Raw genomic sequence first — 19,402 nt, 5'->3', positions numbered from 1 at the left:
CACTAGAATTAGGAATCAGATAAGTTTGCAGAATCAAAATTCAAATCAGAATGACTGTTGCAGAGTTTGAAGTCAAATTGCGAAATCTGGAATTAGAACTGTTGCAAACGTGGAAGTCAAAAAGCAGCCAAATTCCAAATCAAAGTTCTAGCAGATAAGCGCCATGGGAGTCAAAAGAAGAAGAGGAAGAAATGCAAGGTATGCATGAGTTGGAAGCATGAAGTGGAGGATTTCCCATGTGCAGTTGATGAGTGTTCAGAGGGAGATGCATGTAGGAAGTGGTGTATGGTGGATTTTTGTTCAAAACTTCAAAAATTTAGCCGAAGAATGCATAAAGCATCAGCTAATGGGACACAGGTAGCATGGGATAAGTTGGAAGATTTTGTGGATGACTTAGAGAGGGCATATGGGTGGTTGATTAATCATAAAGGAAAGAGGAGGACATCATGTTCCAGCAGGAAGGAGGTGAGAAAATTGCAGGAAGCATGTGAGAGATTGAGGGATGCATATGCGACTGAGTTTGAAGATGAATTAAGTGATGATGATGAAGGATGGGTTGGCTTGGAGACGGAAATCCATCATGTGGGGATACAAAAGGTGGAGGAGAAAGAGGTGAAAAAGGAGATTGGCCAAGAGAGCCTAAAACTGCCCCTAGATACCCCTACCCTACCATTGGAGTGTGCTCATAGAGTGCTGAAATTGATGTCGGTGTTGTCACTTGTCAATGAGATTTATTATTCAGATGAGAAGCAAAATTATACATATTGAGGATGTTGTTCGCGGAAATCAAAGACCATTTGAAGAGGCCGATAATGTAAGGAATGGATAGGTGGATAGTCGGATGAACGGAGAGGTGATGGATAGAGATAGGAATGAAGAAGAAGAGGTGATTGATTTATTTTTGGGTTCAATTGAGAATGTATGTAGGATTACAAATGAAGAGTCAAAGCAGGAAGAAGTTTCAAAAATCAAATGTACTCAGGAGGAATTTGCAGCAGCAACAATGAACAACTCAGTTTCGGAGGAATTGTCACCACGAAGATCCACTGATGCAAATATGCAGTTAGCAAATCTTGTAGAAATTGTATCCCAACAATGTACACAAGAGTTTTGATCAAAAAATCAATGGGTGGTAGCTCAGCAAATGCAAGTGGGAAGTCGGAAAGATGACCATGTGGAGGATTAGCAATATCAGCAGGATAAAAGGCAGCAAGGAAAGGAGGAGCAACATGAGGTCAGGGAACAGAGGCGGGCAGAAACCCTGGTTACCTCTATCCTACCACGGAAGTGTGTCCATGAAGCACAGGAGAATTATTCCTTTTCGACTGATCAAAGTGTCATGCTCATTGGGAATTCACATACATTTGAAGAGGACAATTGTCAGCAGCAAATGGAGGATGTGCATGCTAATGCAGATATCATGGCGGAATTTTGTCATTTCAAGTGGACTTCAAAGAAAATATCAAAAGAGGATGTCAAAAGAGCCAAGCAACAATTGCAGCAGCAAGGACCAGAAGATGACAGCATCATAATGGAGGAGATTGAGGATGATGATATTCATATTGGAAATTGGAGGTGGCATTCCATATTGCAGCAGTTTTATATAGATGGATATGAAGAGATATTGAGGGCAAATTTTCAGTTGATAAAGCAAGTCAAATTTTGGAATATGCCAAATGTGATTTAGACTCAGATTCAGATTTCAATTTAGATTCAGTCTCAATTTTGGATTTGGATTCAATTGCAATTTTGGATGCAAAGACCAATTCAGATGCAAATTTTAATGGAAGCCGTGGAAAGCTTGATGAAGAGGTATGACAATCAGTGTCACAAGGAGGATGACATCCATACTCAGTGGGGATTAACAACATCATTTTATTGTTGGAGTGGACAAAATCAAAACAAATATGAAGGAGTTGATAGGGCACTGTTGTATAAGGGACATGAAGAGGAGTATCCCAAGTGTCAGATTTTGGTTCAGCTTCATATTCCGAGTGAGATTCAAATTCAAATTCAAATTCAGATTGGAATTCAGATTCGGGTGGGAGATTGGGTGATGTTATATAATTCTAAGTTGGGACCACATCCGGGTAAGTTGAAGCTGAGATGTTTGGGGCCTTATCATATTGAATCAGAACAGGGCCAGGGAACATTTTTGCTGAAAGATTTCTTCGGAACCAAGATTTTGAAACATGTGAATGGGTTCAGACTGAAGAAATTTTATGGAAAGGTTCTTGAGGTTCCCAAGTGGATGGTCAACAAGGCTGAGGATATTGGCAATAAAATTGTTAACAGTCAATGTTTTGCAGGTTGCAGCGGAATTTTCGGAGGTAGCATTGGCAACTTCTTGTTGCAATTCAAAACCTGTAAAGGGATCTGGAATTCGGAATTTGGATTATGGACGGGAAGTTGGAATTCGGACTGTGGAACATTGGAAGTCAAGAAGGAGAAAATTCGGAGGAATGGAATTGGGCAAAAGGGTCAAGGGGTATTCATTAGTGGGGGTACTAAGTTTGAGGCTAAAACCTCGCTTAGTGATGATGTGACCCAATTAAGGACGAATATTTTTTGGGTTAATCTTGCATGGTGTGCCCGAATCGAGGTGAAAATTCATCATTGTAAGACTACGGTGGTGAGAAGTGTTGGAGATCATATCCAAGTGTGCGAACGTCGCAGTTCACTGACTGTTAAGGAGAAGACGAGAAAAATGTTTTTTGAAAATATTAAGGGAAAGCTGATGACGGGGATGCAAGACGATGCGTCAAAATCAATGCCGAACACAAGGTCGATGAAGATGGCAATGGGGGAGTTGTTCACGGCGAGGCAGTAGGAAGATCACATCCAGGTGGAGAGTGATGAAGCTGGGTCTACGAGTGATCAAGGGAGTGCAGAGACAGCAGTGACAATGTTTAATCCGAATGAGGAGGAAACGTAGGTATGGCTCAAGCGCATAGGCCTTTATGAGTTTGCATGTTTACCTTGGGATGCATGGGAAGAGAACGAGTTCACTGAGCAGTAGTGGAACATGATTAAGGAGGGTGATGGAGTGATTACGAGGGATGTGCACCTGACACCAAAATTGGTGTCCAAGATTTTTAAAGTTCCGTATTTGTCTGTGTTGGCTAAGGGGCGGAAGGTGACTAACTCAGATGAAGGGGGAATTTGGAAATCCTATTGGGATGAAGGCATATTATATGGTGCGGAATGCGAGCGGAATCAGAGTCACAAATCTGTTTTGGTATGTAGAGAAGGTGTGCATTCTACAGAAGACCGCTTATATGTCTAAGGAGTCTTTTCCACCATTGTTTCAAGCTGAGAAGGAAATTAAGGTTGATTGGGCAACAATGTTGTATGATCGGATGCAGCTTACAGGTAAGAGAGATAGGCGTCGGACATCGGGAGTGGGCCGAGTGGCGCCATATTTGGCCGCAATCTTTGAGCATGTTTTGAAGGTTTCGTTAGTACCAACAGGTTTGAGGACACCGGGTGCAGATGTGTTGAAGGAAGAGGGAACATTCAGTGGAATGAAGCGAAGGAAGTTGTTGTTGGGATCTCCAACAACTGATAAAAGAAAATCACCTTTTAAGGTTTCTTGGAAGGGTTTGGAGGAGCCTGAATCAAAGTTGAATTTTTTCACCATGGAGTCAGAGTCCAAGAAGTCGGAGTCTAAAGGTAAGAAGGTCACACTGTTTATAAAAGGGATTGGTGGAGCTCCAGAGAAGAGTGTTCTGGAGAGTTTGAAGGTTAAGGCAGGTAGCAGTGCCAATTATGAGGCCAGGGGGATTTTCTCTATGGAGGAGGCTGCTAACTGTTTCGCTCATTTGAATGAGTTCCTGCAGAATCAAGATGTGGCGCTTAGGGTGATGGAAAGTGAGAAGATGGAACATAAGTGTAGCGCTATTCTAGAATGGGAAATGCAGAAAGTCAGGATGCAATTATTTCAAGAGAGGTTGGATAAGGAAAGATTGCAGGAGGAGGTTAAGAGGATTATAGCTGAGGCTATGGCAAGGAATGCTGAAATTTTGAGTGTGGCTGAGGATTTCACTCGGTGGGCAGATGGGCTGAAGACTGCAGTGGATAAGCAATTTAAAGAATTGGGGGACAAGGTGGTTGATTTGACCACTGAAAATGTTTTTCTGATTAATAGACTCTCTCCATTGGCAGATATGGAGAAGGCGGCATTGAGGGGCCAAGGGACGACAGGTGTCTTAGTAGCTGATTTGAATGCAGATGCCTTGAAGAAGGAAGTGATGGAATATGTGTAGGAGATGTGGAATACAACAACTAAGCTTTGGAGGAGCATATGGGAGTCTCGATGGACCGGTTCAAGAACTGGTTTCAGCAAGCTCAAAAGGAGAGCATTAGGAGGGATAATGAGGCATTGAAGATGGAGAATGTGAGGCTGGTTGCAGAGATGGAGGAGTTGAATAACAAAATCAAGGGAATTGAAGTAGGTGCGTGGGATCTGAGTAAGTGGAAGGTGGAGCTGAGCAGTGGGGTTTTGGAACCAGATCAGAATTTGGCAGGTGGAGTGGAATTGGAAGTGGAAAAGCAGGCGGAAGCGGAGGTGGAAAAGCAAGCGGATCCGGATTTTGTGGCAGAAAAGGCTTTGGAGACAGATGCAGAAGGTGTTGCTGGGGAGAAGACTACTTGATCAAGGGATTGTGGGTCCATGTCAGCCTATGGCTCTAGCCACCAAGCTGTGCCAGGTGTTAAGCCGAGGGAATTTTGGATGTTTTACCTTAGTGGAATTCGGAATCAACTTTTGTAGTTTTGGGATTCCAAGGGGTGTTCTTGGGAAAGGGCCTTGCCCATTAGTATTCTCTAACTATGTAATTTTCGAAGAGTATCTTTCTCAGAATACGATGGCAGAAGTTGTGGCAGAATTAGTCTGTTTCTATTTCTATGTTCTGTTCCAGTTCCATTCTGATTCTTGTGTTTGCCTATTCTGAATGTCTTTTCCTACAACAGCCAAGAAGCTACCAGAGCAGCCAAAAAGTTCTGATGCTCGTGTCACTCAGAAGATACCAGCCCAATCTTTTGAGAAAACACAACCAGATCAGTTAGGGTCTGGGATTCCTGAGACTATGCTGGCTACAGTTCAGGGACTGGTGGAGGAACTAGGGAACGTTAAATCAGATATAACTGCAACAAGAAACAATGAAGGAAGCACAGGAGGTACCAAAACAGAGGAGTGGCACTGTGTAGATAGTTTTGATTCTTCAAGTTCTGATAATAACTCTGATCAAGAGAGAGAAGAAATTCATGTTAAGATCTGTGAAAGAATTCAAAAATTGACAGTTGAAATAGATGACATCAGAAAAACTTTGTCTAAAGCAACAAAATTTATCAGACAGCGAAGGAAGACTGAAGCAGAAGCAAGAGCAGTTGACTTAGCAGCTGTCAGAGGTGATGAAGTGCCGGTGATCCAGCTAGACTACAAGGTTAGGAAACAATGGGAGCCACTATCCGATTTCTTACTGGATGGAGGGGCAGGAGTAAACATCCTAGGGCACACCTTCAGTAAAGAATGGGTATCACAAACTTGAAACTAGCACCCTTCAAAGTTTGAATAACCGATCATTGAGTTGTGCAGGCAACTGGGATGATAGAGAGTATGCAGATAAGGGTGGGAAAAGAAAAGTTCAAGACCAACTTCTTGGTACTAGACATGCAAGGTGCATATGGGATTCTACTGGGGCGGCCATGGTTGCAAACGGCACAGGCAGTTCATGACTATGCCAATTAGACTCTGACAATATAGGGCACCTATAGAAGAATTCAAATCCAGACAAACAACACTAGGAACTAGAGAAAGGCACTACGACCAGAAGAGCTTTTCCAGAAGTATGGAGTAAAGAAAATTGAGAGGATCAGAATGACAGTTCAAAACAAAGGGGTCCGTCCTGGGATTACACTAGGAAGGGAGGTGGGCCTAACTGGTTGTTTCCAGATGATCAGGAAATCGAAGAATGGAACCTGGGTACTGAGAAAAATCCTAGATTGATCAAAGTAAACAAGCATCTGAACCCAAGAGTAAAAGAAAAAGCCCGACTCATGTTCCAGAAGTACAAAGATGTATTCACATGGGAACATACAGATCTAGAAGGAGTAGATCCAAAGGTCTATCAACATAGAATACCTTTGAAACCGGATGCCAGACCAGTGTGACTGAACGGTATAGAATAAATCCAAATTATGCTAAGAAGGTCAAAGAAGAAATCAATAACCTTCTGAAGGCTGGATTTATCAATGAAGTCGCCAGTAGTGACTGGTTATTTCCTATTGTGGTAGTGCCAAAAAAGAATGGAAAGCTCAAAGTTTATTTGGATTATCAAAAGCTGAATGCTCAAACCATTAAGGGTCCTTTTCCATTACCTTTTACGGACATGCTTCTTGACGGAATTGCAGTCCATGAGATATATAGCTTTATGGATGGCGGCTATAGTGGTTATAATCAGCTACATATTGCTCCTGAAGACCGGAGTAAAACTAATTTTATACTGAATGGGTGCATTCATGTATCTGGTTATGCCATTTGGTCTTTGCAATGCTCCAACGACCTTCCAATGATGTATGATGGAAATGTTCAGTGAATTTCTCCACCACCGATTTCTCACCATATTTATGGATGATCTCTATTTTCAACTGAAGAGAAGCATTTACTCTTTCTGGAAATGGTTTTCCAGTGTTTTAAGGAAAGGAGGATTTGTCTGAACCCATTCAAATCTGTTTTCTTGGTCTGGAAAGGACAACTATTGGGACATATAGTGTCCAAGAATGGCATAGAGATGACCAACAATAAGATCCAGTGTGTCCAACAAGCCAAGGCACCCCGCATAGCATCAGAGTTAAGTTCAATTTTGGGATATAATATTTTTTATAGAAGATTTGTTCATATGTTTTCTTCCAAGGGATTACCCTTGTATGAGCTCACAAAGAAGAACAGCAAGTTCATTTGGACTACTGAATGTGAGGAGAGTTTTCAATGTTTGAAGAATGCCATTATCAGTAAGCCAGTACTTTGACAACCAGATTGGGATGTTATTTTCATGTGTATGTCAATCCTTCAGAACTGGCAATGGGAGCAATACTGGCTCAACCAGAAGGGAGGACTCATTATGCAGTGTATTTTTCCAGTCGGAGATTCAGTCAAGCTGAACAAGGATATACCACTACGATGAGAGAAGCCTTAGGAATGGTTTTCAATGCTACTAAGTTTTGACACTATTTGCTGGGCAAGCTATTTCATTTTTATGTGGATCATCATGCATTATTATTATTTATTAACAAAGTTATTATTCAAGGAAGATTGATCAGATGGATGATGTTCCTGATGGAGTTTGAATTCTGCATATTTCCCAAGCCCGGTAAATCCCATTGTGGTGCTGATTTCCTATCTAGGAGTAGTGATGGCTACTCCAAAGTACACTTGAGAGATGATCCAGTGGATGCAAAGCTGTTCTAGGTAACAGATAAGGAAAACACAGATCCAAAATGGTATGATGTATATCAATTCCTTTCTAAAGGAGGAGACCAAGAAAACTGGACTCAGAATCAAAAGAAGGCTCTGATTATTAAGAGTCTGAAGTTCACCATCATAGGAGGACTGCTCTATAGACTGGGAGTAAATGAGGTTCTTCAAAGGTGTGTGCCAATGGAAGGGAGACTGCAAATTATTTCCAAGGCACACGATGGGGATTCTGGAGGACATTTCTCCACTGATATTACTTACAAGAAGATTTTGCAGGATGGAATATGGTGGCAAACTCTAATATCTAACGTTAGAAGATTTTGCAAAACATGTGATATATGCCACAGGATGGGAAGACCAACAACAACTGATATGACTCCTCTTACTCCAATTCAACCACTGGGAGTATTTATGAAATGGGGTCTGAACTTCATGGGTCCATTCAAAAAAATCACTCCAAGGAAGAACTAGTATATAGTGATGGCCACTTGTTATGTCACCAAGTGGGTAGAGGCCAAGGCTCTTCCAGATAACACAGCAAAGTCCACTACTGTATTCTTATTTGAAAATATTAGCTGCCATTATGGATGCCCTGTGGAGATTGTATATGATCAAGGGACACACTTTATTAATGATATTATGGATATTTTGATGGAAATTCTCTCAGTAAAGCACAAGAAGTCAACGCCATATTATCCCAGGTGCAATGGACAAGCAAAGAGCAGTAATAAAACCATCAAGACCATTCTCACCAAGATTATGTAGAGAGCCACACCAGTGGGATCTTAAGCTCCAGACTGCTCTATGGGCCTACATGACAACTTATAAAGTCACCGCTGGACTAACAACGTTCAGAATGGTGTATGGTACTGAAGTTGTAGTGCCTATGGAATTCATGATCCCCAGTCTCCGAATGGCAGTTGAGTATGGATTGGATTTCAATCACAATCTTAAACATAGACTGGAGGAATTAGCACAGCTAGATGAGTTAAGACAACGTGCTATGCTGGAATGGGAGATTGTTCGGCAAAGAAGGAAGCACTAGCATGATAGACGAATCAAAGTTAGGGAGTTCTAGAAGGGTGACTTGGTTCTGCTCTATCAATCCAACTGGGCCCTAAGAAACCAAATTTAAAGATAGCTTGGGCTGGTTCGTATGAAGTCGATTGGGTGTTTTCCAATGGCACATTAAGGTTGAAGGATTTATCTGGATTACTGTTGCTAGGGGTATAATGGGGCCAAGATCAAGCTATATTATTCTAATGAGAAAGAGACTTCCAGACAAGAAGATACTGGCATTCTGGGAACTGACGGCCAGGAAAATTTAGAATCAGCCATTTTAAACCTCTTCCATGTACAATTAGTACCAGAGGCAGTCACGATGTCAGAAAAGTCTCAGTACAACAAAACAGGGCCAGTGGCAGAGACAATAAAGTATTTGAGCCAGTACCAATTTTTATGGGGGAAAGGGCCAGTGGGACTGCATGTGTTAATCATTAAAAGGAACATGGGGAATATTAGCCAATGCATGTGTGCCACGTCGCTGACGGTGCACAAAACCCTAGGAACAGTAAGTAGTGGAGATTTTATGGTGCGAATGCGTATAACAGTAAGGCGAGTGGGCATTATTCCCCACGTATCTCCTACATGATGCCTGCCTGTTGTTACACACTCGCCCTCACCCAGCTTTGAGGCTTCTTCACTACAACCACACACCTCCTCGTCCGAATAATATGTCGATCATTGTTTGTCCCTACCCGACACACATGGCTACGGCTTTGACTATCCAAGTAAGTCTTCTTCCTCTATCGACTTACAGTCCTCAGAGTGCATGGGTAGAAGAAAAATGTCGTAGAAGATGCAGGATATCATAGATGAAACTTCGGCAATCATCACCTCTCTTAAATCTTCTCTACCACTTATTCTCCATAGCAAGATACAAAGGTATGTGTTCAGTGAACAGGCCAAAGCGTTGCTGCGACTATGGGACTTGCATGTGGTGGTGCAAGCTACAAGAATAGACTTTGACACGACTATAATCAAGCAGGTTCTTGATTCCTTCAATGCCGAGGATGAAAGTGATGTTGTCAACGGTATGAAAGTCACAGAAACTCCTGACAATATTGATTATGCTTTCAAAATGCCCAATGAGCCAAAGCCGACCACAACATCTGTAGAACAGATAATTTTGGCACTGAAAGAGGATGAAGTGGCCAAGAAGAAACAAAAGGCTAGTGCACAAGGGGTCCCAGTAGTAGCAGGATTGGACGTCCCCTCAGCCTACATATTTGTTGTTGAGGCCATTAGCCTGAAGAACAACCCTACCTATGCGTCGAAAAATTTGTTTGCTATGCTACTTGCAAAAAGATTAGACGCTACAACCAAATCAACTTATGTCAGATCTTATCTCATAATGTGCTCCAACAGACTGCCAAGCTGAAATCTCAAAATGTATTCAAAGCTTGGTATGTCTGGCAATTTTTGTATTGGAAAACTACTCCAGATGCTCATTATCAGGTACGGATGGCTTGGAGTCAGAAGCCCATCCCAGATATTAACAATGTTGAGCTCTCTTCAGATGAAGAGGCTTCAGGCAACCAGTTGGCTCTAACTGGACAAAAGAGGAAGGCCATACAGGTGGAAGCCAATGGTTTGAAGAAATCAAGGATTACATTGGCCAAAAGAACTCCTTTATTAAAGCAACTGGAGAGTCAGGTTAAGTCTTTGCCTCCTAGTAAACTTTCAGCAGGCTAGACTTCAACCACACCTGAAGAAAAAACTCCAACATGGACTAGTGCTGGGAAAGGCCAGCAAGAAGAGCAGACTATAGCACACAATGGTGCTGGAAAAGTCCAGCAAGAAATGACTAATGCTGAACATTTGGTAGTTCATACTGACAAGGGAAAGGGTTCAGAACCTACCAGTCCAGCCAACAAAATTCATTTCAGTGAATTGGCTTTATCCCTAGCCATAAAGGACAGACTATAGCAACTACAGAATCACCCTCTCAAAGGACGACTAATTCTTCAGAAACCTAACTTCACAACATTACCTTACCTGGCTCGTGTTACGGTTTATGAGTCAATCCACTCTGACCCGGCAACAGTGGTAGATGGTTGCTTGGTGCTTATTTAGTCATCATGGAGCACAATTGTCAACGCCTTGGGACAAATGATGGATGCATTAGATTCCATTGATGAAGTGTCTAAATTAAAAGAAGAACTGGGAAGCAATCAGCAGAAAGTTCAAAAATTGAAGCAGAATATAGGGGCACAATCTCTGAGGCATAGTATAGCTAAAAACCAGTCAGTCAGAACAATTCAAGAACTACAAGCAAAGCTATCCAAGCTTGAAACAAAGAATAGGCAGTTAACTGAAGACAAGGTAGAAGCTATGAGAAATGCTGACAGATTTCAGACTATGCTAAGAATGAAGAGGGTAGATTACAATGCATTGTTGACTAACCACATTGCATTAAAGGCTTCTCTGACAGAGAGGTATATGTATAATAACTAAAAACACAATCTCTGAGGCATAGTATAGCTAAAAACCAATCAGTCAGAACAATTCAAGAACTACAAGCAAAGCTATCCAATCTTGAAACAAAGAATAGGCAGTTAACTGAAGACAAGGTAGAAGCTATGAGAAATGCTGACAGATTTCAGACTATGCTAAGAATGAAGAGGGTAGATTACAATGCATTGTTGACTAACCACATTGCATTAAAGGCTTCTCTGACAGAGAGGTATATGTATAATAACCTAGCTGATATTTTGAGTCCAGAGGGCAATGTCACTTTGAATATGGATAATCTGAACGCACTGGTGGAGACCATGCTGAGTGATTTGCAAGATAAGCTCTCTGAATACAACAATGCTTTAGAAAATCAAGCTATCATGGACTATATTGATAAGCAAAATGATCCTGATGAGGATTTCGAGAAAGCAAAAGAGCAGGATGAGGAAGGGGATGATGACCCAGTAGATAAACCTGATGATGATGATAATACTCCTCCTTCTCCACCTGCGGGCTCTGGTGTTGGTGGATCAGCGGCCACATTAGACAGTCAGCCCAACAAGGACCAGCCAGACCAGCAGTCGAGGGACCCACGGCCTAATGATTAGCAACCAGGAAATGGATAGGTGAAAAACACTAGAGGTTCTCCAGTACACTAGTCACAGTGCAGTCCAGACGACAAAGGAAAATCCAAAGCTGTGACTGAGTCCTTAAAGGGTGATGAGCAACATTCATTACAGCTCATCACATTGAACAAGAGATTGAGACATCAACAAGCTCCTATTACTATGATGTATTTGGAGAATGATTCTATTATCTCTGATCTAGAACTCTTTCAAAGGCTATATGTTGGAGCTAGAGAAATGATTCAACATTAGAAATTAGCTGCCTTCCATGATCAAGAATTGTGCCAGTTGCTTGTACATCCCAGCAAAATCTAGCTACTAGAAAGGGTACCTAAGTGGGCACTGACTTCTGATCATAGGATAGTCAATCCACACTAGAAGCAACAGTCCACTACAGATCAACATTCTCTAGCCCTTGAACTAGATCTATTGCTTGGAAACATGCCTACATGTAAGTGCATATGAAGGAAGTGAGAAATCAACTAAAAGAAGGTTTACTGCAAATGCAAATTGCCAGAGGAGTTTTGGACCAGAGGGTGTAGGCTATTATTGAAGATAAGACTTCCAACAGGAAATGACCTCGAAATCAAATGACAATTGGGGAACATGCAACTGCTCTCTGAAGACTGTTTCAACTAGTCTGAGTTACTAGGAAGAGGAGAACCAGACTGTTCTCAATTTTTTGGAATTTGTGCCCGATTCTCCAGTTCTTCTGTATGCATTGCCTGCTAAAGAAGCTGAACTGCCCAGATTTTTCCCAGCTTTGTATCCTCAGCATCCAGAACTAGTGGATTGGCTCACCTACTTCAATATTACTGATGAGCTTCAAGACCGGTATGAGCGAGCCACTATAGAATGGAAAACCTGGCAAACCCTAATCAATGATGCTCTCAAATTGAATGATGTTATGGAACTACAAGGAGAAATGCAAAGGGTCAAACTCTGTACGGGATAGTGGAAGATCTAGCTCCGTGGTTTAAGGAAGATCACAAATCAGTTGCTTTAACTGTGACTGTGGACTCTTCCAAGATCCCTGAAAAGAATATCACTGCTAAACTAGGATTGGGGACACAATACAGAGAGATGGCTGAGATTCTCTTTGAAGCAAGAGTTAAAACAAATCAGCCTCTTTCGCAGGATGAATTCACACATTCTCGCATTATCATAAATTGTCCAGAACCCGTCTGACAAAGGGAAAATACACTTTGTATGATCCCGACACCAAAACCTACAATCCTCTCACGCCTTATGAGTTTGAGATTTCCACTAAAAGGCGGGATTAGCTTGAGCAGGAGGCCAGTTATAGACTTCTCTAGAAGGACAATGCTGGCACTGGGTCTTCTGGGGCACCAACACAGAAGAAGGTTAAGAGAAAGCGAGTTCAGTGGAAGGATACTAGGTAGTTCCATCTTAGAATCAGACGGTGGATTTTCCCAATGAGGCACTGGAATTTCTTTGGTTGGGCACCCTTGGACTTACAACTATAGGGGTGTCAAGAACTTACCAAGCATGAAGTATGGTATAAAGCTAGCAATACCAAAAGAGTATTACCGTGAGAAACATCGGCCATACCATAAGGAACATCAGCCAAACCAGCAACCAACAAGATTTAGGGTTTAGGGTTTAGGCCAACCAAAAGGCCGGATGGTTTCCTCCAACACCAAATCAAAATCAGACGATGGATTTTATTTTTATAAATTTTGGAATTATACAAAAATTCAAAAAAGGAGGGAAGGATGTAGAAGGCGAGGACAATCCCAACAAGCGGGAATTGTCCCTTAGAATGCCGAACAGCGGATTAGTCACACCAGTAGTAATTACCATAGACAGTTACTGTAGTAACTCTTGGGAGCTATATATAGGACCCGTTACATTGTAATTGGGCTTCTTAGCTTCTTAGTTGTTCTAAGCTTCCTCGCCTCCTAGCTTAGTTGCTTGTCTTTTGGCTTTAGGTATCTAAGCATTCTCGGGTTATTACGAACTCTTCGCTTTTAGATTCAGTCTGTAATCATTGCTTCTGTAATCATTTGAGCTTAAACCCATTATACACTGTACTGGTTGTCCTTGAGCTATTAATCTAAATCTGCACATACTCTTTCCAGTCTTTCAGTATGTCTCTCGTTTCAGTATAATCTTCTAGTTCAGTTATCTATTTTACTCCAATCAATTCTTTGTTCCAATCTCACTAACTGAACTGATGACATAACCAGTAGCTTTAAATTCTAACACTGGAATCAGTTGTCTGAAGAGATCAACTCCAATTCCAGAGAGGGCAAGCCCTACATGAGGGGGGATGACTAGAGAGAACACCCACACACTCACACAAGGCATGCTTGGTACAAAGAAAGCAAAGGGGACACTTGTCAAGTTCCTCCTCATGTTGACCTCACGGTGTGCCTGAAGCCTATTGGTTGGCCACCCAAGGGGTCCAATGATAATTTAGGAGATTTACCTACTTCAATAGGATTAACCTTCAAAGTGGATATCATCAAATAAAGGTAGTCAATGAAGATATTGTAAAGACCACTTTTTGTATGACATTTGATCTTTATGAATATCTTGTCATGCCTTTTGGCTTGACAAATGTAGCAGCCACATTCAACCGCATAATGGAAAAAATTTTGAGGCCCCACTGCAAGTTTACAGGAGTATTCTTTAATGATATTATTATCTACTCCAATTCTCTTGTGGATCATAAGCAACATCTCCATGTAATCTTTCAAGTTCTAAGAGAGAATAAACTTTTCATTAATTAAAAAAAAGAGTGAATTTTCCCTACAAGAGATTCAATAGTTGGGTCACATTATATCTCAAGATGGCATCCGTATGGATCTAACAAAGCTAGAGTAAATAAAAGGGTGACCTAATCCAAGGAATCTACACGAGCTACAAAGATTTATTAGTATGTGTGCGTACTATAGATGTTTCATAGAAAAATTCTTGCTAATAGGCAGGACCATTACATGACTTAACAAAAAAGAACATTAGGTATACATGGACTTCAAAAGAGCAAGATGCTCTTGACAAGCTCAAAGAGAAGTTTATCTTTCAACCTGTGCTTACACTACCAGATCTCTCAAAGCCTTTAGAGGTCCAATGTGATGCTTGTGGTGACTACCTTGGAGCATTTTTTTTTCAAGAAGGGCATGCCATAGCATAGGAGATTCAAAGACTCAACTTCGACGAGCTAGTAATGGGCATATACAAAAAGGAGCTATTAGCTATTCTACATGCCCTAGACTCATGGGAGCACTATCTTTTGGGGACTCCATTCATCCTATGCACGGATCACCAAAGCCTCAAGTACTTCCTAACACAAACCAAGCTCTCCGACAAAAATGAGGTGGCAAAATTTTATTTTTCAATTTAATTTCATATTGCTCACATTGCTGGCGAGCACAATCAAGTGGATGATGCACTATCACGATGGCCACTTGATGATCTACCTAGAAGCACACCACCAAACTGGCCACCTTACCGTGTGAGCCGAGCCCAGAATGAAGAAATTATGAACCAAATGGTATCTATAGCAACTCAAAATGATCTACCTTTTATGATAGATGAGTATGCTATTGATCCTGATTTCAAGCATGTGATTTTATCCCTTGCATTAGGGAAGAAAGAGGAACCATTCACCTTGCATGGTGGGTATCTTCTCTATGGCAATAAGTTATGTGTTACTAAATCACTCCATGTGAAATTAATGTATGAATCCCATGCTCCTCCTTATGAAGAACATAGAGGGACTCAACCTACTCCTTGAGGAGTAGATACCTACTTCTATTGGCCTACATGAAAGTAGACATATAAGAGTATGTTTCAAAATGCATGGTATTTCAAAAGACGAAGTATGATAGAGGGAAGCAACCTAGATTGCTCCATCCATTGCCCATTCCTAACAATGGGAGAGTATATCCATGGATTTTATCTTAGGATTTCCCAAGTCTATCCATGGGAATGTAGGATTATGGACAATAGTTGACAGATTTAGCAAACAAGCTGCAAACTTTATACCTCGAAGTGGTCACTATGTATAAATTATCTATATCACATGCATTCAAGGACTATTTCTAAAACTCCTTGTCTATGAATTTTGGACAAATAAAATACAACCTTTTTCTATTCAATCTGTAAACTTTTTTCCCAATACCATTTTATAGTACCCTTCTGTATGTAAAAATGTTAGAGAAAATAAAATTTAATACGCCTTCTACTACACTCACGCAATAGTCACATAATTTTTAAGTGACCCCCCTGAGCTTTATACTTGTCAAAAAGACTATTAAAGCACATCAAATGGAAACCCTCTTCATATCCCAAATTTTCAAATACCATGGCTTGCCAGCATTCATAGTGTCAGATAGAGATCCTAGAATGACCATTCATTTTTGGAAGGGTCTCTTTGAGAACCTAGGTACAAGATTAAATTTATCGTTGTCCTATCACCCACAAAAGGATGGCCAAAGTGAGATAGCTAACCTTAAGATTAACCTATGTCACGGAAGTAGATCAACGCTCGCAATGGGAGAAGTATGTACGTCTTGTGGAGTATGCGTACAATAACATTGTACATACTTCTATAGAAAAGGCTCCTTTCGAGGTCATAGAGGGAAGATCTAAATGTCCCTTGCTACTTAAGGTACATGGGAAGATCTTCGTTGTTGGTGAGTATAGCCGAGATCTACAAGAATCTTCTTAAAAGATTAGAGAGGATATATTCATCTCACAACAAAGGCAAAAAGCTATTGCTAACAAGCACAGAAGAGCCTTAGCTTTTAAGGAAAATGATTGGGTCTTGCTAAAGTTACCCGAGGCTCATTTAAGGAAAGCTACAGGAAAGAATCCTATGGGCCACCATAAGTATTATGCTAAGTTAGCAAAAAGATACTACGGTCCTTTTAAAATTCTTAATCCAGTCAACAAGATGGCTTATTAATTAAAGTTTCCCAATCATTGTCTCATACACAATGCTTTTCATGTGAGCCTACTCAAGCCTTACAAAGGAGAGCCACCAACAGAAGCAGTAATTAAAGACCCTCTAGACATTGAGGTCAAGAAGAGGTGCTCCAACCTAAATCCATCCTTAGACATGAAGACAAGGTGATAAGCCATGGTAATTTTATCTAATGGTATCTTATTAAATTCAAGAGTTATCCTTTTGAAGATGCTAGATGGATGAAAGGAACACATCTTAAGGATAATATGAACCTTGACAATGCTACAATAGAGTAAGAAAATGTAAATACATTTTAAATAAACAATGTTTTTGTCTTATAAGAATCTCTCTTTTTCTTTTATTGTGCACAAATTTAAGAAGTAAGCATGCTTAGGATCATGGTCAATGTACTTTGGAAGTATGATATGGACTAAAGAACAGACATTCTTGTGGCATATAGTCTCTTAAGCACCAAAGGGATTAGTCATCCATTCTGGAAGGATGTTGTAGGGTAAAAGGCAAATGACTAGGCTTTACGTTCTCTACCTCATAGTCGAGGATGACTATGATTTCAAGAGAGAGGTAATGTCATAAAATCTAATATCTGCATATCCCAAATTATTTTCTCATGCTCAATTGACCATTTAATATGGGAAGATAAAAGGGAACAAAAGTTAGGATATGAATATGTGCTACTAGATCTATTCTCAACTGGGGACCAAGAGGAGAGATACAGTTATCTCAATAAGGTTCCAAATGGAGAGAGGTCTACCAAAGAGCAATGTACACTTAATGGATCTTTAAAAGACCTTAGGTTAAGATTCAGTAAAGCCTCCAAAGGTTAGTGTTAAAAGTCCTTAGGCCTAGGACCTTTAGGTAAGACTTTGGCCAACTTTAGGTGCTTGAGGTGCTTGAGCCAAAAGTCAAACTCAAATCCTACAAAGGAGGTGGAGATCCCTACATCTAGAATCATCAGAGAGAACTCTCTCTCTCTCTCTCTCTCTCTCTCTCTCTCTCTCTCTCTCTCTCTCTCTCTCTCTCTCTCTCACACACACACACACACACACACACACACACACACACACACACACACACACACACACACTTACTTCAAGAGTCACCCTTCCACATGAGGCATAAAGTACACATGTCAGGCCCCTAGCCAAGCTACCTCCAATTAAGCTTAAATCCTATTGGATGCCCTATGGAAAGGACTAATGATAATTAAGCTTTAAAAATATGTAAAAGCCCATAAAAAGGACCAATAAGATAAAAAATCATTTTATTCCTATTGCGGACAACAGTCTATCAAGGGGTCCAATGAGAATTGAGCAAACCATGTGCAAGTTTAATTCCTATTGGCTAGTTGACCTAGAGAGCCAATAAGAAATTTAGCTTCAATTAATTAATAAATTAATCTCTCTCTCAAAGGAAGAAAGAAGGACACTTGTCTAAATTCTACACCCCTTGCTTGATATGCACTAAGTCTCCCATTGGCTAGTCCCAAGCTTGAGCCAATGAGCTTCTAGCTAGTGTATTCAAGCTAGGTTGACCCATTTCTCTGTCTGACTTGTAGCTCACCAGCCCCACACACTGCACACACACTTGTGTGCAATGCAAATCAAGTCTCCATCTCAAGGGGGAGAGCAATGGAAAATCCTACACAACCAACTCTTGACCATGGAATGCAGACCCAAGCTCCAAGCATGTTCATCTTCCTCTCCATCTTCATTAATATGCTAAGCTATGCTCTAAGAGTGATGATATGTGAGGAGAACATTTCTTTCTCGTATGATACATCTTCTACCTCTTCACATTCCTCACTCCCTACCAGCTCTCTCCTATTTTGAAGGTGTTTGAGGTCTTGGTCTTGAGACCAGGGACAAGTTCTTGTCTATTGCAAGCAAGTTAATTGTTGTTTTGGGCATAATATTGTTGCATGAAGCTTTCCATATTCATGGCATCAACAAGATCTTAAGGAACACAAAGATTGTATTGTACCAGGTCTCTCTTTATGGGAGAACATATAATACAAGATCCTTTTGGAGGGGGGACCAACTCCATCCTCAATTGCTATCAATTTCTCTATTTCTCTCTCTTTTACAAGTATTGTTCATGAAAAGCTAACTAGGTGTAATGGTTATTTTGCTACCTTCAATAAAACACTCTCTTTCTATTTTCATTAGGAATTATCTTAATGAAATGCTCACTATTGTCACTTTAATTCCGCTACAATCAATCTTATAAGACTAATTCCGTTACACAAGAGATTCAAAAAAGAGATCCACGCCAATGAAGGCAAGCTGAAGGATTTGTGAGGTGATGCAGGAAAAAGCAAAGGGCTCCCTTAGAAGTTTGACGGTTGCTAATAGGCAATCATGGTTGATGATTTGAGCATGTCCTATCAGAGATTTCAATACGAGAGTCTCAAGTGCACTATTGGATGGAAAATTCAACTAAAAGGTATGCATGCAATCAATTATTCATGAAGAAGTTGATTCTGATGATGAAGATTTAACAGGTTTTGCACATGCTAGTAGCCGATACAAAAGTGATGATGAAGATGCTTGGAGTGAAAGAGAGCAACACCAACAAAGGCAATCTGAAGTGTTTGTCAGGTGATGCAGTACAAAGAAAAGGGTGAAGTTTGAAGGTTGCTAACATATAGGCAAGCATGGTCGATGATTTGAGCATGTTCTATCAATATGCAAATATCAAGTGCACAATTGGATGGAAGGTTCGACTAAGAGGTATGCAAGCAATCAATTATTCATGAAGAAGTTGATTCACATGATGAAGATATAACAGGTTCTGCTAGTAGCCAATATAAAGGTGATGTTGAAGATGGTT

The 19,402-nt window shown here is 40.7% G+C and overlaps 1 protein-coding gene across 1 annotated transcript; it reads left to right on the top strand.

Annotated features, from left to right (window-relative positions):
* The first annotated feature begins 856 nt into the window (after window positions 1–856).
* LOC147436519 (uncharacterized) lies at window positions 857–1,687 on the top strand. Its single transcript, XM_086487870.1, has 2 exons — window positions 857–1,084; window positions 1,199–1,687. The coding sequence occupies exons 1-2, from the start codon at window positions 857–859 to the stop codon at window positions 1,685–1,687; spliced, it is 717 nt and encodes a 238-aa protein (XP_086343996.1).
* Window positions 1,688–19,402: the final 17,715 nt, after the last annotated feature.

This window comes from Adiantum capillus-veneris, chromosome 18 (genome assembly GCF_014529385.1).
Source record: "Adiantum capillus-veneris isolate H3 chromosome 18, ASM1452938v2, whole genome shotgun sequence".
Lineage (NCBI taxonomy): Eukaryota > Viridiplantae > Streptophyta > Polypodiopsida > Polypodiales > Pteridaceae > Adiantum > Adiantum capillus-veneris.
This window is presented reverse-complemented; position numbering and strand designations above follow the sequence as displayed.